General features: G+C 42.7%; 1 protein-coding gene across 1 annotated transcript in view; it reads right to left on the bottom strand.

Moving 5' to 3' along the window:
* The window catches only part of LOC146350724 (prosaposin-like), a 63,026-nt gene that overhangs the window by 9,518 nt on the left and 30,059 nt on the right, over positions 1-23,449 (bottom strand). Inside the window, exons 3-11 of the mRNA XM_084845513.1 lie at positions 19,183-19,316; positions 16,878-16,952; positions 16,013-16,138; positions 13,845-14,042; positions 8,399-8,542; positions 7,476-7,535; positions 3,012-3,131; positions 1,515-1,610; positions 177-360 (exon numbers count right to left, since the gene is read on the bottom strand). Coding sequence (XP_084701639.1) covers positions 177-360; positions 1,515-1,610; positions 3,012-3,131; positions 7,476-7,535; positions 8,399-8,542; positions 13,845-14,042; positions 16,013-16,138; positions 16,878-16,952; positions 19,183-19,316 — 1,137 coding nt within the window. The remainder of the gene's footprint in view (positions 1-176; positions 361-1,514; positions 1,611-3,011; positions 3,132-7,475; positions 7,536-8,398; positions 8,543-13,844; positions 14,043-16,012; positions 16,139-16,877; positions 16,953-19,182; positions 19,317-23,449) is intronic.

The following is a 23,449-nucleotide window of genomic DNA, read 5'->3' as shown; positions in this document are numbered from 1 at the left end:
TTTTAAAAAAGCACCCCATTGAAATGAATTCATCTCAGGCCACCTGCCGGAATATAAGGTCACGGGGATGCTCTGACTTGGATTCCTGCACTGAGCAGGGGATTGGACTCAATGGCCTTGTAGGCCCCTTCCAACCCTACTCTTCTATGATTCTATAAGCAAGTGCCATAACCTACCAGTGTTTAAAGGGAGGTCTCTGGGGCAACATTTGATCATGATGCATACAGATTCAGGTTTAGTTGCATCCAAGAGCATAATAACAACAGCCATTCCGTAGGAGTTGACAAAGTCCTTGCACTGAGGTAAGAAATCATGGGGCAACAGATAGCAGACTTTCACCATTTGATGGACTATTTCCTCCTGACACATAAAAGCAGAAAGGTATGGTTGGTAAGTAGGTAGGTAGGGAAATTACTATTAGTATTAGCATTATTGGCATTTCTATAATGTCTTTCTAATACCAGCCAAGGTGGTTTACAGCAATTCAAAAAACAAGAACGATAAACAAATACAAACATAATAAAACAATAAAAACAACCTTTAAACCATAACAATTTAAAAAGCCAAATTAAAAAGAAACGCCTTGATCCCCTTCCTGAATGCAGAGAAAGTGGGAAGCAATGCAGGGTTTTCCTACGTGCCCAACGACCAGTCCTCTGCAAGCCAGGGTGTCTTCAAAAAGGCCTCTCCTGCTGATCTTATTAACCAAGCAAGTTCATACCAAGATAGGCAGTCTCTCAGATAGCCAGGCCCTAAGCTGTTTACGGCTTTAAAAGTCAAAACCAACTTCTTGAACTGAGCCTGGAAAACAATTGGCAACCAATGTAGATCTTTCAATATTGGGGTGATTTGATCCTGATACCATGCACTAGCATTTTGAACCAATTGAAGCTTCCAGACACTCTTCAAGGGTAGACCCATGCAGAATACATTCCAATAGTCTAGCCGTGATGTCACCAAGGCATGGATAACTGTTGCCAGAACAGACTGACTTGGGAAAATGGATCAATCTCTCGTTTGCTCTATGAATAGCAGAAAAAGAAGATTTACTAGTGAGCTTAATAACCCAACTAGGGTGTGACCACAGGCAAAGGTGATTGGGGGGGTCCTTATTTTTTGAGTGTTGGGTAGAAGAGGGAATTTTAACTAATGCAGGAGTGAGGAAAGCTGCACCTCCTTGAAACCCTTCTCTCTGGCAGGTCAATCTCCTTAAAACTGGAGGTCAGCTTCCTCAATTGTTCCTCCTTCTATACTGTCCTCAAAGGTTGCACCTAGTTATCCTAAACCTACCTGTGTTTCCATATCAAGTGCAGACTAAAATCGAAGGCGTCATACAAATGGAAATTAGACACTGATTAAACTTCCCAAAGTGAGGAAACCAAGAGTCACTGCTCTGATCCCCACTTCCCTCATAGTAAAAATGGTGCTGGTCTCAGAAATAAGTGTAGTAATGCGTACAGCAAACTCCCTTCACCATCCCACAATATATGAGAGGTTTCCTCAAGCTTACTTACTTCTGTGATATTGTTCTCCACCATGTTCTCTGCTACCTGTATCATTTTCTTGCATATGCCACATAAATGTAGGGCCGGGTCTTCATTTTGATTTTTCTGCAAGATGAAATTTTGCTTGTTTGTTAAATCAAATGCAAATTTATTTAAAATTGGGTTTAAAAAAGTAATGTAGTAAAATCATATTCACTAGGGCTAAGCTAGAAGTAAACTATCCATGAAAAAGGGCACATCTCTTTTGGTTAGTTTTTTAGTGATTGCTTTGAAACAGTTCAAACATTTCTGCCTATTCAGGAAGCATTGCCCTCACTCTGAATTAACTTCACTTACTCTCAGTAACATCAGCACATTACCAAACTGGATTGCAGTAGCATCATTCCATTCACCCTGTGTCCCTCATTGGCTGGGATCTCATACAGGACTGATGTGACTGATACAAGAAGTATCACCCTCCCTTTCAACTTACTTTTTTCCCTTAAATCAGGGATGGGCAAATAGTGGTCCTCCAGATGTTTTAGCCTACAACTCCCTTCAGCTGTAGCCAGCATAGCTAATGGTGAAGGATAATGGGAACTATAGGCCACAACATCTGGAGGGCCACAAGTTGTGCAACCCTGCCTTAAATGATGCCACGTAGCCAGACATCAGTGGCTACCTAGCTTTCTAATTTAATCCTGCTCACTATGTAATCCATTCACTATGTATGGCTAGGATTGTTCATGTGACTATTCCAGACACAAGAAGGAATTAGGAGGGGAATATTGTACCAAAGCAGCGACACACAGGGATGTAACAGATGGATTTTATATTTTAAAAAATGGGGGATCAACCATTGTTTGTTGGTTTGTTTCTTCATCCCAGCAGTCCTCCTAAGGAGAAAGTGCAACAACCATCACTGCACCTAGAGAGCTGAATTTGAATGTCTGCCACTTCCTCCCACATTCCATCTTAAGCCTGTGACTAAATACAGACTCCATGGCTTCAACATCAGCTAGTCTTTTTCCTCCCAATCAAGTTGTTTACCATCTAACCTGAGGAAGAGTTCTGGAGAGCTCAAAAGCTTGCACACTATTTTGTGACTTTTGGATTGTCCTAATACAAGCATTGCCCTTATATGGATTTTGGAATTCCCCCCCCCCCCTTATGGCTGGGTACCTTTGCTTTGCAAACTATTAATCTTTAGCCAAACTTTTAGCATTATTCAAGTTTCATCTCAAGGAGCCCCTTAAAATGCTCCCTAAATTTTGCTTTACACAAAATTCAGCAGCCTCCAGCAATGTGCAGAATACTCCTGACATGTTTCTCTGCTTTCATATTGAAACTCATTTTGCTTCCCTGATGTTACTCACGCAGGAGCCTCCAAGTTTTCTTGGCATTTGGCTTCAGGCAAGACTGAGTAGCAGCAAACTCTGCGCAGCAGTTCTTGTTTGGCTTGCTCCAGCAAGGCTACCGGTCTCTGCCTTTGCACAACAGAGCACCAGGTGGTGATGTTATTCTTACCTTGGCAGCTGCTGCCGGATGCAAGTCACCCGGGTTGTGGTTGGCTGGCACCACAGTATGAAAAGGCTCCGATAGTCCGGAGTCACAGAATTCAGCTTTACCACAAATACCCTTTGGTGGCTGGAATGAGGAAAAGTTCCATTAGGGACCAAAGCTCAATTTCTCTTACTGTCATAACTACATGGTGCTGCTTTGTATCAGGGTCATGCTGTTATTTTAAATACTCTGTCATGATACTCCCCCTTCATGGATCACTGCCTTGTTGTGGTGAAGGGGCTTGCGTAACTCAGTGAAGCCATAATCTATGCCATGCAGGGCCACCCAAGACAGACAGGTCATGGCAGAGAGTTCTGACAAAATGTGGTCCACTGGAGAAGGAAATGGCAACCCACTCCAGTATTCTTGCCAAGAAAACCCCATGGAACGTATCACAAGGCTAAAAGATATGATGCCGGAAGATGAGCCCCTCAGGTCGGAAGGTGTCCAATATACTACTGGGGAAGAGCAGAGGGTATTTCCAAGTAGCACCAAAAAGAGTGAAGTGGCTGGGCCAAAGCCGAAAGGACACTCAGCTGTGGATGTGTCTGGTGGTGAAAGGAAAATCCGATGCTGTAAAGAACAATATTGTTTAGGAACCTGGAATGTCAGATCAATGAATCAAGGTAAGCTGGAGGTGGTCAAACATGAGATGGCAAGATTGAACATCGACATCTTGGGAATCAGCGAACTAAAATGGACAGGCATGGGCGAATTTAATTCAGGTGACCATCATATCTACTATTGTGGGCAAGAATCCCTTAGAAGAAATGGAGTAGCACTCATAGTCAACAAAAGGGTGGGAAAAGCAGTATTGGGGTACAATCTTAAAAATGATAGAATGATCTCAGTACGAATCCAAGGCAAACCATTCAACATCACAGTAATTCAAGTCTATGCCCCAACCACTGAGGCCGAAGAAGCTGAGGTTGATCGGTTCTATGAAGTGGCTGTCTGATGAGGCTTTACAAGTAGCTGAGGAAAGAAGGGAAGTGAAAAGCAAAGGAGAAGAGGGAAGATATATCCAACTGAATGCAGAGTTCCAGAGTAGAGCAAGGAGAGACAAGAAGGCCTTCTTAAATGAACAATGCAAAGAAAACGTGGAAAACAATAGAATGGGAAAGACTAGAGATCTTTTCAAGAAAATCGGAGATCTCAAGGGAACGTTTTGTGCAAAGACGGGCATGATAAAGGACAAAGAAGGCAGGGACCTAACAGAAGCAGATGAGATTAAGAAGAGGTGGCAAGAATACACAGAAGAACTATACAGGAAAGATCTTAATGTCCCTGAAAGCCATGAGAGTGCGGTCACTGAACCTGAGCCGGACATCCTCGAGAGTGAAGTCAAGTGGGCCTTAGGAAGCATTACGAACAACAAAGCTAGCAGAGATGACAGTATTCTAGCTGAGCTATTTAAAATCTTAAAAGATGATGCTGTTGAAGTGCTGCACTCAATATGCCAACAAATTTGGAACAATCAATAGTGGCCACAAGACTGGAAAAGGTCAGTTTACATTCCAGTTCCAAAGAAGGGCTGTGCCAAAGAGTGTTCAAACTACTGTACAATTGTGCTCATTTCACATGCCAGCAAGGTTATGCTCAAAATCCTACAAGCTAGGCTTCAGCGGTATGTGAACTGAGAACTACCCGGAAGTACAAGCTGGGTTTCGAAGAGGCAGAGGAACTAGAGATCAAATCGCCAACATTCGCTGGATCATGGAGAAAGCAAAAGAATTCCAGAAAAATGTCTATTTCTGCTTCATTGACTACACTAAAGCCTTTGATTGTGTGGATCACAACAAACTGTGGCAAATTCTTCAAGAGATGGGAGTATCAGACCACCTTACCTGTCTCCTGAGAAACCTGTACAAGGGTCAAGAAGCAACAGTAAGAACAGGACATGGAACAACCGACTGGTTCAAAATTGGGAAAGGAGTACGACAAGGCTGCATATTGTCGCCCTGCTTATTTAACTTATATGCAGAGTACATCATGAGAAACGCCGGGCTGGATGAATCACCGGTCGGAATTAAGATTGCCGGGAGAATTATCAACAACCTCATATACGCAGACAATGCCACCCTAATGGCAGAAAGCAAAGAGGATCTAAAGAGCCTCTCGTTGAGGGTGAAAGTGGAGAGTGAAAAAGCTGGTTTGAAACTCAACATTAAAAAAACTAGGATCATGGCATCTGGCCCTATCACTTCCTGGCATATAGAAGGGGAAGAAATGGAAGCAGTGACAGATTTTATTTTCTTGGGTTCCAAGATCACCGCAGACGGTGACTGTAGCCATGAAATTAAAAGACGCTTGCTCCTTGGGAGGAAAGCTATGGCAAACCTAGACAGCATAGTAAGAAGCAGAGACATCACCTTGCCGACAAAGGTCTGCATAATCAAAGCTAAAGGAAATCAACCCTGAGTGCTCATTGGAAGGACAGATAATGAAGCTGAAGCTCCAATATTTTGGCCACCTAATGCGAAGAGAAAACTCCCTGGAAAAGACCCTGATGCTGGGAAAGACTGAAGGCCAAAGGAGAAGGGGACGGCAGAGGATGAGATGGCTAGATAGCATCACGGATGCAATGAATATGAACTTGAGCACGCTCCGGGAGAGAGCGCAGGACAGGAAGGCCTGGCGTGCTATGGTCCATGGGGTCACGAAGAGTCGGACACGACTGAACGACTGAACAACAACAACAAACATATGGCTGTGAGAGCTGGACTATAAGGAAGGTTGAGCGCCGAAGAATTGATGCTTTCTAACTGTGGTGCTGGAGAAGTCTCTCACGAGTCCCCTGGACTGCAAGGAGGTCAAATCAGTCAATCCTAAAGGAAATCAACCCTGAGTGCTCATTGGAAGGACAGATACTGAAGCTGAAGCTCAAATATTTTGGCCACCTAATGCAAAGAGAAAACTCACTGGAAAAGTCACTGATGCTGGGAAAGATTGAAGGCAAAAGGAGAAGGGGACAGCAGAGGATGAGATGGCTAGATAGCATCACCGATGCAATGAATATGGACTTGAGCACACTCGGGGAGAGAGCGGAGGACAGGAAGGCCTGGCGTGCTATGGTCATGGGGTCACGAAGAGTCGGACACGACTGAACAACATGATACTCAGGGCCAGCCCAAGACATTTTTCTTCATGAGGAAGAGCAGCAAATGCCCCCCGCACCCCCACCCCAAAGTCAGTAATTATATAATCCCCCACTGTGCTCTAACTTCAAGCTCCCTCAACCCCCAACCTCCTTCCAGTTGGGCAAAGCTGGCTGCAATTATCCAACCCACAAATACTCAGCACAATATGACTTAATAATGAAAAGCAAACCATTACAAGGCAATATATTCTTACATACCTGGTCCTGTGATCAGCAACAAAGCAAGCATGAAAAGAAAAAATAGTTTAATACTCATGAGAAAAGAATTCAGAGAATATATTCTACAGGCTGAGCTGGCTAAAACAAAAGAAAAAAACTCATCCACCAGCATGGTGTTACAGATCCCTTTTCCCTTGCTATGTTAGATTTACATATGGCAAATTCTTTTAATGGGCACTTTCAACCACCATCCTTAGAAGTTCAGCTATTAAACCACCATTGTTAAAAGGTGAGACTCTTCCACAGAGGCAAAGTGTGTGCTGTCAATTCTCAGAAAGGGCAAACAAGGTGCTCTCATGCTGCATCCCTCCCCTAGATATGAAATGAAGTCTTTGACATTCTGAATATGGCTTTGGTAGAATAATAATGTCTAAACTCCCAGGTGCCTTAGGATAAAAGTCAGCGCCTGGAGCCCACTAGGCCAAACCTGGCCTCCAGAGGGAAGCCGCTTGCCACTACTCCCTGTCCCCACCCACCCACCCAATCACTCCACTCCACTCCACTCCACTCCACTCCACTCCACTCCAGGCTGCATTGAACAAAATCGGCTCTTGCCCACAAACTTTGTTCCACTATAAATGTTCATTGAAAGACTGTTGCTTTTGCTACAATAGACTGACACAACTACCTCTCTGGGATTCTTGTTTGTACTTTAATCATGAGTCAAATATTGGGGGCACAGTGATGACAACATCAGGATCAGAGGGAGAAGACTTGATTTCTCTCTCCTAGATAGCGAAAGGTTAGTGGGTATACACAAAATCAAGTGCTGGACAGTTGGGGAAATGTTTGCAAACTTCACCACAACGTGCCTCCCCTCCGCACATACATTCACCAAATACTTCCCTATTATTATTCAGCCCCCAGTTATCCAAATCTCCTGATATCTGTATTCCTACATCAATGATACCTTGTACAAATAATAATCCCAAGCCTACGGTATCTCATTCCGGTTTGTAAAATATTACAATGCATTACTATCATAAAATCGGCCCTGAAGAGATCATGCTCCAGAAAAGACAAGATGTTTGCTATTGCAGTCAACTTACCAATAGGTGAATCAGGAGTTGCACAAAAGCATGTGAGTATTCAAAGGCATATTTCTTGCACTATGGAAGAAAAACAGCTCCAATAATTACTAACAAATCAACCCATGATAATCAACACACAACTACACTTTGGAGAACTCCATGCCAGTTCCAGATGTGTTGGGACCACAACTCCCACCATCCCCACCCACCATGCTGGTTGGGATGAGGGGAATGGTAGTCCATCACATCTGGAGGGCACCAAGTTTGGGAAGTCTTGCCTAACAGGTCTTTGGGATTCATCTCCAATTCAACCTGAGTTGGATAGCCCAAATATTAGAGGGAATTCAGGTCTATTCCTCAGCACCTTCAGCTTTGTGAAACTTATATGCAAGAAGGGCCACTTCTTTCCTAAGCCAACCTGCTGCTTGCAAATGTTAAAAAAAGACTGTCGTGCAACAGGGGGAACAAGATGTAACCAAACTATTGTGTGATAATTAGAAATGAGATTTGAGAAATAATGGTTGTGTGAATCTACCCTTTCAAAAACAAATGACAGACACAGGTATTGCTGAATCAAAAGGGGGCCTGCTTTCCATACGCCTATCACTGGTTTTTATATTTTAAAAAATCCATCTAAACGAAACTAAGCCATATTACAACAGTGCTTGATTTAAAAACAGCAGCTTTATTGAAAAGTGGCTTTTCTGCTTACAATCACACACAAAATTATGACCTCCTCCCAGTGGTGCCATCAACAGAAGGCTCTAGCCAGCGACATCAATAATGGTCACCAAACAGCTTATTACACACACTTAAAAAAATTCACAAATGCATATACCACTCTCCAGTAAACTAAGTGGTTAAAAACCTTATCAGGTCTTTGTCTATACTGGCACACTGAGATATCCCTTGCTCACTGAGTGAAATACTGAGTGAGTTACCTCATCTACCAGGTCAGATCCCAGATGTTCACAGTGCTGTTTGGCATAAGCAGCTAAGGACTGGACAAGGAAGGGGCTGCTCTTCATGGATTCTTGCATTTCAGCAGCTACCTTTGTGCAGTGACTACAGGGGTTTTCTTCCTTCTTTCAAAACAAAAGGTAGGAGGGGAGAAACAAAGGGTTAACACATCCGTCCATCAACTGGTTGCTGCCAATGCTTCTCTAGTAAAGGCAGTGGCATTTAGAACAGTTGTTAATATGCTGGAGCCTTTGAAAACCTCACATTTGGGGCATACCACTGAACAATCAAGACAGGATTAGGCCACTTTGCCAGCAGAGAGAAATACCCTTGAACGCAAAAGTCTTGCTCAAGCGCTGTTTGCATATGGTGCATGTGTATTCAGTGGGCCCAAGACAGTACTTTCCATTCTCTTTGCATGGCCAGTGAAGATCAAACTAGAAATGGGTAAAGATTTGTGCTCCTGTAGGTATAGGCAATCCACATCGTGGACAGCTGGTGCAATTTGTTTAGGCTGCAAGGAACCATGGCATAGAACCATGGCAGAGAGAGAGAGAGAGAATTTCCCTTCCCCACTCTGTTATTTACACCAGGGCTGGGCAGAATGTAGATCTCCAGATATTTTGGGCTTCAGCTCCCAGCATTCCTGGACACTGGCCATGTTGGCTGGGGCTTATGGGGGTTGAAGTCCAAAACATCTAGAGACCTACCTTCGGCCCACCCCTTGTGTAAATAACAGCCCAAGTGGAAGTCTGAGCAGCCTCTGGACATGGACAGTAGAGAGGGGAAATCTCTCTCTCTCTCTCTCTCTCTCTCTCTCTCTCTCTCTCTCCTTGCCAAGGTCCCAGAGGCTGCTTTTCGGTTGGGAATTTGTTATTCCCAACAGAGGCTTCCCTTGAAATGCAAATAGCAACTTCTGAGAAGGGATTTTTGTCAGGACTGTGACAGGGAGGAGAAAGAGTTAAACGTCCCCACTCTACCCACCCTCACCCACCCCCAGGTCCATATGGGCAAGCTTTCTCTGGCTTACCCATGGCTGCTATGTATGTAACCCCCAAAATGTGCACATTCGTTGCATTCATTCCATTAATGTCTCTTCTCATTTGCCCCTCTGAGTGTGCCTCACGTCTAGGGTTGCCAACCCTTCTGGTCTGGCCTGGAGTCCAGGAATCTACTTCTGTTTCCAAGAACCTCTTGAATCCAATACCCAGGATGTGACAGGCCACCATTGTTGTCTCACATCTCAAGAGGCCTAAGCAGGAAGGTGCAGGAGATACAAAGGGAGGGCGGGTGAATAGTCAGTAAAGAGGGAGAAAACCCATGGGAACTAGTCCTGGGTAAATGTTGCAAAATGGAGTTAGGAGACTGGTATTGGTGCAGAGGCAGCTAGGAATGACAGAGAGGAGGTGCTGAGTATTCAGGAACAGTTGCCTGTATCTCTCTGTACCTAAGCGCGTTGCACCTGCCTGCTAAGCCAGAAGAAGGCCTCTGCATTATACAGGTAAGTCATATGATTTTTCTTTCTTAAATTTAAACAAAAACATTAAAATCATGGTAGGCAGTGGTAGGGGTGAAGGACATTCAGACAGTGGCACAGTAAAAAAGAGATGTTTGTGTAGTTTTAATTATGAATGGTGCAAGGAAGATGCATTCAAAAATTGGCTTCACAAAGTTAACATAGATACAGCAGAATGCATTCTATGCCATCGGTGGTTTTCAGTTAAGTTTGAGAGAAGAAAAGCAGTGAGAAGCCATGCTGAAAGCATGAAACAGAAGGAATAAGAGAAACAACAGAAAAGGATGCCACAAATCTCAGCTTTTTTTTTCTTTACTTTTTTTACCAAAAGAGACTCATCCCAAGAAAATCAGGAGACAATAGCTGAAGTGGGGCAGGTTTACCACAGTATTTCCCACCATTTAAGCTACAGAAGCCAAGACTGTGCAAACAAAATGCTTCCAAGAATATTGCCTGATTCTGAAATTGCCAAAAAATATCTTGTGGATGAACAAAAGCAACCAGCATGACAGAAAATATTTTGGTACCAAAATCACTAGAACTTTTGCTTAAGGACTTGGAGAATGCCGTTTTTTCAGGTGGGTCTGACGTCTCCAACAAGGGACACAGGAAATTCTTTCCATTAACTGTATGTTACTTTTCTGTGAGGGAGGGAATTAAGCACGGCTTGCTTGATTTTTACAGTGACAATGATGAAACAAGTGAGGCAATTGCAACAGAGATCTCCAATATTCTACAGAAGAATAGTTTCGCCATTAACAGTGTGTCTTCTTATGTGGCTGACAATGCCTCTGTAAATTTTGGAAAACACAAGTCAGTGTATTCAGAAATTAAAACAGTTTAATGACCACCTGATACAAGTGGGATGTAAATGTCATATAATCCACAATTGCCTGAAACACAGGATGAAGGCTTTGAGTTTTGATGTAGAAACACTTCTCAAGGTATACAGTGAGTTTAGCTTTTCAGCCAAGAAGGCAGAATCGCTTTTGTCCTTTTTTGAGTTTGTAGAAATGTAATTCAAAGATGTGCTTTGGCACGTACCGACAAGGTGGCTGACACTTCTACCTGCTATTGAATGTATACTACAATGGTGGCCTGTGTTTAGGGCATATTTTTTTCAGAGGGGGAAGAAGAATGCGTGAAGATTGTGTGGGCAGCTTTCAGTGAGGAAGAACACAAATCTCTCCCTCTTTCTTACTTTTACTTTTTGCACAATCTGATGGTTATCTTTCAAGATGCTGTGAAGTAACTGGAACGTAACAATGTCAGCTCCACAGAACTCCATGGTGTCATGGAAGGCCTCCGTTCAAAACTGAAGAGGAGAGGACAAATTCTATGGCAGATCAGCCCAAGTCATTTTGGACAATGTGTCTCCAGCTGACAACAGAAACTTCAGAGAGGAAGCCTATAAGACATTGACACGGTACACGGAATACCTGGAGAAATGGTATGATGTTGAAACATCACTTTTTAAAAAACAATATCAGTGCTCTCACTTCACAGAGATGTGAAATGGGCAGATTTACAGACTCTTGCTACAGCACTCCACACTGAGATTGACATTGACAAGCTGTATGATGACTACTGTGTTCTACAACAAATAAGGGAAGAGATTGCCTCAGAACGTAGGAGCAGAACATAGATCAGAGATGGGAGGAGGTTTTCAGACAAATGCCAGAGGGCAGTGGCAGCCAAATGAAGAAACTGGTCTCTTTTGCACTTTCCATTCCTGTTACTACTGCCTACTGTGAGAGAGTTTTCAGTTTAATGACAACTATGGACCAAGGACAGAAACAGGCTGAGTGATAGCACCGTGAAGGCTGAGCTGCAGCTGAAACTAAACATTAACATGACCTGTGCAGAGTTTCTAGACTTCTTTAAAAAAGAGCCCAGATCTGCTAAAAACAGCAAGAAGCCAGCTCAAATATAAATTTAAAAAGCAGGAAGCTGAGGAAAAGCCAAACCAGCTTTAAGGTAAAAACATCACATTGCATTTGAAATATTTTAGTATGAAGGTGTCATGCTGTCCACCCAGCTGCACAGGGGGAAGATAGAACAAGCTTAAAAGGGTAACAGAAATGGTCTCTGGTAGTAGTTGTCTTTGGACATTCTCCCTGGGGTTTACTGGGTTTTAAAAAAAAAATCTACTCTTTGTTTTAAGGATTTTCCCATTTTTTACAGAATGACAACAAAAAGACATGCAGAAAGGAAATGGAGTACACTGAGAGAAGAAAACACAAAAAATAACAAAAATAATATAAAATAAATTAACAAAATTAATAAATGGGGGTGTGCTCTCTAGCCTCTAAAGGTCTGGTTTTCCAAGTCTGGGTTTAAACAGCAAAGGTGAATTAAAGAGGTGAAATTGGGTCTGTGAATTTTGGATTCCTGCATTGAGCAGGGGGTTGGACTCGATGGCCTTGTAGGCCCCTTCCAACCCTACTATTCTATGATTCTAATTTAGACAGGTAAAGCAACATGTAGACATTTGATCTCAGTTTGAAAAAAATCTCCAGGAATTTCCTCAACCAGAGTTGGCAGCCCTACTCACACCTCTTTGTAACTGTAGAGGATTCTGGAGTGCACTCTTAAGTTTGCACAAAAAGTTGTGCAAAACGGAAGCAGCATGCGAGACCTGTGCACTGCTTCTGGCATGGAAGATACTCGCTGAACTGGACAATTTGCTAGCCTTCCTGTACTGTAGAGAGAGTTGCTCTAGTTCAGGGCCAAAGTTCTAGATGAGGGCATTCCCCAACAGGCCAGCAGGGACAGTTTAACCTGTTTATGAAATGCAGTCGCCTGCGCCTGGCCACAGTCATAAAGCTCCAGATCACACACAGCCTGGTGGAGGCAGCCATGTTTTTGTTTGTTGTCTGCACGTCTGCCATGTTCATGTGCAAAGCTAGGTGTGGCCTAATTTTAACATCAAAAGGTATGAACAGATGAAACTACCTCACCTTAATTCCACATGGTCCATTGTCCCAGGTGCTTTTCCTCCCAGCCTGTCTCAGATACCAAGAAGTGTCTGGCTGGGCTGGGAGAAAAGAGCCTGAAGCAATGGCAAGCAGAAAGGTGAGGCGGGAGGTGGGGGGATGGCTCTGTGCCCTTTTAAAATGATAAAATTAGACACCCACCTCATCTCTGCTGTATACATGAACAGGGAAGAGGAGATTAAACAAATGTGTCTGCCCCCATCATGGTGGGGCACACAGGGGTGAACCTCAGCCTGTACATCCTTCCCTATGATGTGTATAACCTGTCAGGGGTGGCCCAAGACATTTTGCTGCCTGAAGCAGAACAGCAAATGGTGCTTCCCTCCCCAGTCCAAAGTGCAGAGCACCCCAGGCTAGCCAAGTTGTTTTGGCATTGGAGACAGAAAATCCCACAAGCACATTCTTTGTGAGCTAAAGTACAATAACAAGAAGTTAAATAACAACGTGCTGCTCTTTCGTGGCACTGAAAATCAGCAGCCTGAGCTAGCCGCCTCATTCTGCCAAAGAGGAGGCTGTTATTCATGTGTGCCTACTCAAATAGGCCCTGCTCATGTTCTCTGTCCACTCACTGTAAAAAGGGGTGGGCAGATCATGTGCAAGCATGGCTTACTCACATAAGCACTTACATGCAGAGGACCCTGTTCACTTTAATATACACATGGTTTGGAAGCGTGTACAGGCCTGAGCACACACACATCTCTCCGTAAATATTACACTGAGCTGTGTTTGAACAAACCGGCCTTAGAAGGAGAATGAAGTTGTTTTGGACATCCACAGCCCTCTCAAGCAAAAGTGGCAAGCCCTCTCCCTGCTCCATCCCGCTTTCCTCCTGCCCTCTGAGGAGAACTCCTCCTGCCTGGCTTGTGTAGGGCTGTTTGACTGGAGGGGTCAAATCCACCCCAGCTGCTTCCTCACCCGAGGCTCAGATAGGGGCTCATCTTGAGGGTAGAGGAGAAGAGGTACATTAGCTATGAAAGGAGTTAACATGTCGGCAAAGTCCATCATTTCAGGCATTCCATCAGACTTTAATGGCTTCTGGAATTTCAGGGCTCCTTGTGGGGTTCCTCGAGAACTGCACAGCCTGAAGGCGCCACACACGATTTCAGGTTTATCCTAGGAGGAGCGAGAGAGAAAGAAACTATGTTATAAGAGGCCATTGCGAGTCCTTAGTGGAGAAGAAGAAATACAAACATTTGAAGAGACCTGTTTTTAGCATGTCTGCTCCCTCAGGACTGATTCCCATGTGACAAAATTACAGTGTCACTCATAGGAATGGTCTGTCATTGTTTTGAGAATTCATGGAAGACAAGTTTATATACTCAATTGCCTCAAAAGAGGTGGGGATAACACCAAAATAAGAAAGTCTTCTCCATGCACCATTAACAACTATTAAACTTCAGGAACTAGTGCAGTGCCTGAATTTGCTTTTCTCCTTTTTCTCCCCCAATCCTGTTTTCCTTTTTTATCGTGTCTTTAAGATTATAAGTACATAAGGCAGGGACTGTCTTGTTTTCATTGACTGTATGTAAGCTGCTCTGGGAGCCTCTGCGGCTGAGGAGCAGGATAAAAATGCAAGAAAGAAAGAGAGAGAGAGAGAGAGAGAAAGCAAGCAAGCAAGCAAGCTGTTTCAACCTAATGCTATCCATGGGAGACTTCATTTTTTTCACATGAGAAGCATTAGGCTAGAAATAGACATCTTTTTCCTCAATGAGTTGGAAGTAGTATGTGGAGTCCTCATTGCCTGTGGTGTGCAAACACATCCTACTATCATCACTGGTCAAACAGGTTTACATAGTACCTCAGAAACCTGAAAACCTGTTTGACCAGTGATGAAAGACAGGTGGCTCTTATGACTTTTAACATGCTTTAAAAAAAAAAAAAAACACCACTATACTATTTATCTTCAATCTCACCTAGAGAACTTGGCAACAGCCCATCAAAATCACTGGGTAGACTCCCATTAATCTGTTTCAAAATTAAACAACTGAGCAACACTTGGGTGGAAAGAAAATATTTACAATTCAACAAGCCCAACTTTTAGTCAAGAATTCCTTCTGTTCAAAATCATTGACATTAGAAAACTGTAATTCAGATATGAGAGTATTTTCAATGCTGTTGTAAACAAAAGGAAAATCAATTATCTCAGTTCAACAAGAATGAAACTAAACACAGTCCTATGAATTGTTCAACTTGGGGAATATCTAAAAGGCCAACCCACACATCCATCTCAGCTGGAATCAACTAGAAACATGCTGCAATCCAACACAGAAAGTGCTGTGTAGCCGTTTGCATACAACTCTTAGGGCATCTCTACACCAGCCTAAAATCCTGCATTTAAAATAGGGATTTCTGCTTTCGTTTTAAATGCAGGATCACAACCACTCGCTTCCATCCCCACCCCCTTCTCCCGGTATCTGAGTCTTCCATTATCTTTCACTGATCTCGCACTTCTTCTTGCCGCTTTAACTCTTTTCACATCAAGCAGAACACAACCGGGTAAGTTGATAGCTCATTATCTGCGATCTATTGAAAAATGGAACAAAGGGCATTTAGTGCAGGAGATGCCCTGGACGGTCATGGCATCATGTGTCCGCAAACTTCCGAGACAGAGCCATCTCAATCGCAGGATAAAAGCTCTGTGTGAAGAAGCCCTACGAGCTATCAAATTACTATCAAATTACCCCGGTTTGTTCTGCTCGAGTTCCTTCAGTGAAAAGAGGAAAAGTGGCAAGAAGAGGAGCGAGACCAATGAAAGATAATGGAAGACTCAGATACCGGGAGAAGGGGGTGGGGATGGAAGCGAGTGGTTGTGATCCTGCATTTAAAACGGAAGCAGAAAGCCCTGTTTTAAATGCAGGATTTTAGGCTGGTGTAGAGATGCCCCCAGTCAGCCTCCTCTGTACCTCCTAAGCTAGCCTGCTGCCCTCAGGTGTGTTGGAGAACACTCTGCTATCACTACTGTAGAATTAAGATTCAACTGCCAAGTTGTTCAGCTTCTGTAGGTGGGCAGTGAGAGGAACGCCATGTTCTCCATCAGGGAGCACAGTGTCTTGGCTTGGCCATGGTCTTTTTTGTCAATTTACCTGCACTTGTTTTCCAAGCTCTACCAGAATTACAACTCCAGTGTCCACCATCTTCTTGCATTTGACTGACCAGTCCTGGAAAGGAAGATACTGGCATCCCTTCTCCAAAAACTTACAGACCATTTCCTAAGAAAAGAGAAAAAAATCAGGTGGTGGGGGGGAGAAAAGCATTATAACTTAGGCTTTTGTTTCAGATACTTTCAATCAAGTCACAGCAAGTCCAAGAGCATAGCATGTATATATAGTACCTTAGGAAAGAGTATTTCTCTCCGATTTCAGATTTAAACACATCAAAGATCACCTTGGAATCATAAAAGGGAGAGAGCCTTCCCAACTTTAGTAAATAAACTTTAATATGACAGGCTCATTTATTCAAACATACGTTGTAGCTCTGATAAAATACTTTTAGAACATGTTTTGGGTTGCCAGCTTTCAAATCATATCATGCAATTGTGCATTTTAGCAGTAACTGCAGACAGTGTTTCTCTCCATGCAGTGAAGAACTTCACCCACAGATTTCTGCAAATCCAGCTGCTGTATTGCTCAAAGCACAAGAGCAGGCCAAGCTGGCTTTCTGTTTGTTTGCTTCTTTTGTTTTAATTCCTGTCAGTTATAGAAGTGATAGAATCATAGGGTTGGAAGGTGCCTACAAGACCATTGAGTCCACTCCCCCTGCTAAATGCAGGAAGCCCAGATGGTCTCACATCCAAGTACTAACCAGCCAGGGCTGACCCTGCTTAGCTTCCGAGATCAGACAAGTTCAGGCACACCCAACCCTTTGCTCATGACAACCCTAACTGCATTTCCAGTCCTTCACCAAATTGGGGTGGGATTAGAATCCTGGAGCCTCCTCCAGTCTACTTACATCTGTGGAATTGTCTTGTACAATCTTTGCCATCATTACCACAATGAGTTTACACATAGAACATTTCAGGCTTTTCTGAGGAAGAAAAGACAGTTACTTAAGAGAACGGTACATTTTAAAATTTATTAATTTATTAGAAATATGGCTATATTGTTTCTGATTTGCAAAAATCGTGAAGCAGCTTACTACATCACCATAAAACAATCCAATAAAAATGCAATAATACAAGGGGCAGAATCCAATGGGGTGCTTACACCCTGCTGATTCTCTTGTCCCCCACAGATTCTATTGCACAAGCAGTGGATCCCACTGATTTTGTTGCACGAGTGGGACCCACTGCTTGTGCAACAGAGATTTTGCACTTCCCAGAGAAAGCCCTGAAAATGAGTGGAAATGCATGTTTCTCGATTGGGGCAGGTCAACGGAGCTCGCATAAGGGAGCTCCACTGACCTGTTTCAGAAGGGAGCGTTTTCACTAGTTTTGGTTGCCCTCAGAAGTGCTAAATCTTCATTCTGCAAGTGGTGGGCACTGCTTTAGGATGGGAATTGGTGGGGCACGAGAGGGGGTGTAAGCACTCCATTGGACTCTGCCCAATATTGGAGAGAGTTCAAAACAGCTCATGGCTGTGGTAAAGCCAAAGTAAAAAGATACGTAAACAATAAACACCTAAAACATGCCAGCATCATAAACAAAACATGACAAACACATCAATGCATATGTGAAAGAGACCTTGATCCTGACCAAGTTGGTTGTACCTAGTTTCCATTGAAATCCATGAAACAGGACTTAAGTCATGATTAACTTGCTCCTTTGATTTCAATATGCGGTTGCCATTTTTTGGTAGTGGCTGCATGTTTAATGTTTGCATGTATCTCTGGCCAATGTTCTCAGGGAGAAAGAGAAGTCAGCAATGCAATGCCAGTTGACTGAATAGTTGGTTTGGTCTAGCCCCCCCACCAATATTTATAACATCACTATAAAACAATCCAGATGTTTTAGACTACAACTCCCATCAGTCCTGGCCAGCATGTCCAATGATCAGGGATGTTGGGAGCTGTATTCCAACACATCTGGAGGACATGAGGTTGTCTACCCCTGGTCTAGGCAGACAGAAATACTCCCTCAACTTCAAACTGGTATTTCATATGGGATCAAAAGAGAAGGTCAGAAAAACCTACTGTGGCTTTCAGTGTTAACAAAACAGGGAGGTGTGTCTTTTGTGTAGACACAAGATATACAGGGCTAGCTGCAATCTGCAATCATACCACACAAGCATAAGGAATTTATATAGGCAGGGCCGGCCTAAGTGGGACAAAGAGCTGAGATTGGTGACTCTTGCTGAGTGCATTTTCTGCAGTGAGCTATACTGAAAAAAAGCAATACATCTCTTTAACTTTTTTTTTCAAAGTTCCACATGTTGTTTCGCTACTAATTACAAACATGAACGTCTATCAGTTAGCTTAAAACAGATTAATTTCCAGTTTGATGTCATTCAGTTTAGATAAAAAACAGAGGAACATTACTTTACTTTGAGATAACATTACCAAGCACTACAAATACTATAAATGCTATGAGCCCTATCAATGTTTTTTTCTTTCTTTTTTTAAAGAAAGCTATAAATTGGTGGGGTCTCCACACCCAGGGTGCTATTTATCCTAGGACCAACCCTGGATATTGGGTTGGATCCAGACAAATTTTGTTGAACTTCTTTCCCATAGAAATCAATGGGTCTTAATCATGACTAAGTTATCCCACTGACGATGGGACTGAAGTTCAACTTAGTCTGGATCCGTCCATTTGGGATGCAGCATTCAGAATCCTGAGAATGTCAGTTTTCATTTAAGAATAAAGCAAGTTTCTAGCCCTTAAGACTGCAAAGACAGGAACATGTGTGGATCCAGGGGTGGAAGCCAACTGTTTAAACTAACCCCAGAAGGGGAGTCCAGTGGTTTGGGGTGGGTCTGGAGGCAGAATCCTGCACAAAAGCTGTCTATTCACCTAAGGTGTACAGCTAAGGGGCGGGGAGGAGGCGAAAAAAACAACTATCAAGCAGTCTTGCAGCTTGCTTTTGTAGCCGCTGTCCTGAGATGAAAGTGGTACAGGGGAAGAAAACTCTGGCCAGGCCATTTTTTCCTCGCAACCTTATTACTCAGTGGCAAGCAAAATGCACTCTGCATGTTCAGGAGATTTCATTTTTATCATTCATTCACATGTTTCTTGGATGAATCCACTGCTGAAATTTTTAAAGTGGATGGGCACTTATAGAGGTTGGAAAGGAGTCTATTTTCTGCAATGTATACTCACCACAGGGGTATTGAGCCCCATCATTTCCTGGCAGTGATCCAAGGTCCCGCACTTCAGTGCCGTTGGGAAGTCCTGACACCATGTTTCTGGGTCTTCTGTACACTCTTTCTGCCAAGACAGGGGACTTGCAGCAGCTTCCACAAGAAGAAAGGAAACATTAGATTTCAGCTGCACAGTGGAAAATATTTTTTGACCCATGGTGAAAATAAGTGCTTTTCCCAATCAGTCACAGACTTGATCTCTATCTTCTTTTTAAAATACATTTGGATTTAATTTTGAACCAGAAGGAAACTGAGTTTAGGACCAGAGGACCTGGCCTCAAAGCCTAATTAAGGCTTGGAGAAATGCCTCAGCCTCAGATGTCCATCTGTAAAATAGGTATAATCGTGACTTATGTGTATGATAGTCTGAAAAACACAGGAGTGTTGTATAAATACATATATATATATATATATATATATATATATATATATTTATATATATATCCCCCATATGATAGTTTTTTTAAAAATTGTTAACAATATTTTTGTCTTCCAGTATGAGGCAGACCATCCAGGCAACAGGGGGAACTTCATAAAGTTTATTCTGGTTTAGTTAATCCACAATAACTATCCCCTTCACATAATGCCTTGGGTCACTCATAATGCTAAACCATGTTTTGGTGCCACATCAACAAGTTCACATGGTGCCCTCCCTCCTCCCGGGGTATGTGTGTGTAGGGGTGCAATTCCCTCCTTTCATTTGCAAATCATCATTTTAATGACAGCCAAAAAAATCAACAACCCTACTGTTAAAAGCATAGCATCCTCTTCATGTCAGGCATCAACAACCCTAATTTTTAATACATAACTGGAGGAGATGGAAACCACATGAATAATTGACATCAGAGATAAATCATGAGATAAATCACTGTTACACTATGGTAAATGTGACCATTATGCAATAAAAATTAAAAGTGACAGGACATATCTGTGTGTAGTTTTAGCCTTCTTATGACAGGCACTTACAGCCTGATCTTAGTTATCAGTGCTCATAATTATGGGGTTGAGGAGTAAGAGGGCACTTAATGAAATCAACAAGCCTCACTCCTGCCTCTCTCTCTCTCTCTCTCTCTCTCTCTCCAATCTCAGTCAAACCATAATTTGAGTTCTCCTAGCTCTGTGTACATACAATCTCAACAGGAACTGAAACTGAACCAACACGAGTGAGTAAAGGTTAGCCCAGATGTACCTCCCCCCCCCTCTCTCTCTCTCTCTCCCTCTCTCTCAGTATATCTATATCTATGTGCAGTATAGTGAGGAAGTGAAAGCAGAAGCATCAATCCAGCGACAGTAGCTGTCCCTGCAGTTTGATCTGCAGACATTAGCAGATGATAAATGTTTAGCTCTGTGGTCATGAATTACTTCGCTGCTTATTTGTTAACCTGCACTAATGATTGGGGGGAAAAAAACTTTTTCTTTCAATACTCCTCCATAGGTTGTTTTGGAGTCAAATTATTTGGTACCCCTTTGTGGCTGGCTGGCTAGCATTAGGAACTAGATATAAAAAGGAATGACTCCACTAACAATTTTAGCAGAAAGAGAGACTTGGAATGGAATGGCTCATCAGCTGCAGTTTGGTCCATATTCTCATACTAAATTAATTTTATGGGAGAATCCAGTTTTGTAAATAGAGAGATGATCTTGGAGGAGTTTGTCTAATAGTGGAATTTATACTTTGGATCAGGTAATAGGTGGAGGGAGCAATCCTATGGCTGCTAGAGAGGTCTTAGGATAATTCAGATTTCCAGCTCTGTGTTTGAAGACAGCACTCTGATCTTGGAGGGGGGAAATGGAGATCCAAGCTCCCCCTTGCAGCTGGCGCAGAAAGAACCATGCCAGCTGGCCTCTGAGCCTGCGAACTGGACCTCGCAGAGGGGGAAAATGGGGCATTTCAGTGGGCGGGAAGGGGAGGAAACTGGAGAGGCCAGGATACAAGGCATCCTGAGGCCTTTCCAGCCTCCTTCCCTCCCCCTCTGAAACGTCTTTGCTAGTGAAAAATGCAAAAAAATCAGGGCAGGAGGACACAGAGGCAAAGATCGTCTCCGCTGCTCCTCCCACCTTGTATAGGATGATCATAAGCCTCCAAGTTCAGGGGCTTACTATCATTGAGGGCACAATTGATAAGACTATGTCCTTAAATGATTAATCTGTACCGTTTTCAGTATTGTGGATTAGATATCATTTACCATCTAGTGCTAGTTGGCAGTACATTCAGGTTAAGCATTTGCTGGAGTCTACATATGGCCCATCAGCGAGTGGTTCAGCGTGTCCTACACTATTGGAGGAATTAATTGGTTTCTTACAGAAGGATAAGGCTACAATAGCTGTTTATAAAAGTATTTTGGGATGTGGTAAAGTAGATGTTCAGAAGTTCAGAGGTGAACGGAATAAGGAGCTGGAATGCTCTATACAGTCCAATCAATGGAAGCCTTAGCTTCCATATGTGCTATTTCTGTAGATTTAAAACTGAGACTGATTCAACAAACATTGATGTTTTGCATATATTGGACAACGCAGAAGCTTGTTAAGAAGAACCTGGCTAACTCAGCCAGATGCTGGTGATGTCATGAGGACAATGCCTCACTGAGGCACATGATGTGGGCATGTCCTTGCAGTGGCTTCTTTTTGGTTGGAAGTTATTGCTTATATACATTTTGTTCTTGAAAAATCTGTGATAATAGTGGATGTACATGTGCTTTTAAACTACATCCCTGTGATGCGGGGATTAACAGATGGAGGGCAAAAGCAGATACTGAGAGCTTTTACAGTTGCAAACAGACTCATACTTCAAGCCTGGAAGGAAAAACACCCATCTCCTATCACTCAATGGACTTAAAATTTGACTGCTCTTGCTACATTTGTGTGTATCTCCTACAACTGTCAAAATCAAATGGATGCTTATTTAGATATATAGACTGCTTATATTAATGTATATATTTGAAATAGAAGTGTTAAATCCCTCCCTTTGTGTTTCTATTCCCCTTTTTTTCCTATATCAAAGGAGATGTTAATGGTTACTGTATATTGATATGTTTTATGACATGAATTTCCCCCTATAAAATTTATTTTTGCTTGTTGTTGTCATTATTGATGTAATTATTAATCTTTATAATAAAAAGATTAAAGAAAAAAATAAAATGCTTCACTGCAGCTGATTTCTGCAGCTCATACTAGTGTTAAAGGCATAGAAATTTTGTGTGTGCGGGGAGAGAGAATATATGTGTATGTGTGTGTGTGTATGTATTTGTTTTGGCAACCTAGTTTGAGAATAGTTTAGTAAGCAATCTCAACTACATCTAGGTAATACCTTTCAGGATACCCAAGACACAATTTAAGGCTCTTGGTTTGATACCTTTGTGTTGCAATCCTATACCCGTTTACCTGGGAGTTAGCTCCATTGAACTCAATGGGACTTACTTCTGAGTAGACACATATAGGATTGCACTATAAACCTCCTTTCCTTCCCACTCTTCCCATTCAAGTCAAACACCTCAATTGCCACAACTGAACATTTAGTTTGTTTGGCATTGGGAGGAACGGCTGTTTGTTAGTAATTAGCTTCTTGATGCCATTTCTTATGGAGCGAGCTGAAACTTACCAAGCCAGTAGTTTCACATTTGCAAACAGGTTCCCATGTTTAGTTCTCCTTACATTTTGGATGTATTTTGGATGTAGGGTGGCTTTTCAACCAGCTCTTTCAGCTCTGCCTCTAATAGCAGTTTAATGTGTGGACAGTCGCTGACGATTCCAGTCTCGTTCAGATGCCCAACAAATGCACAGATCAATGATTGCAACTGCTGTCATTGCCCCAACCTCCACACATTCATCTGATCTGTAGAGAGCGGTCACGCACAGGCTCTGAACAGAAGATCATGATCAGATGAACTTATAAAAGTCAGGGGGAGGACAGCAGTCATGATCTCAGCTTCTACATGAAGACTGGTCTTCTGGATAGGACTATGGTTTATCTCATGCTCTGAAAAGTGACACCTGTTGGTCTTTTGCAAATCAAGCTGATTGTGAAAGGGTTTTTCCTAGATCAGATGGCATCTATTTAGATCAGCATGTGCCCCCTCCCAGTCTTTTGCAGCTCCCACCTTTGCTGCCATGCTGCCAAATTTTGCTGGTTTGATGCTGCACAAAGACAACATGAGAGTGATACTTTAAAAGACAAATCTATGGCCAGGAGTCAGAGAGCAATTTATCTGAGCCCAAGGCCTTGCATG

This window comes from Heloderma suspectum, chromosome 3 (genome assembly GCF_057233095.1).
Source record: "Heloderma suspectum isolate Gila_16-S chromosome 3, 16-S_ref, whole genome shotgun sequence".
NCBI classification, from domain to species: Eukaryota; Metazoa; Chordata; class Lepidosauria; order Squamata; family Helodermatidae; genus Heloderma; species Heloderma suspectum.
Note: the sequence above shows the minus strand (reverse complement) of the source record. Positions and strands in the feature narration are given on the sequence as shown.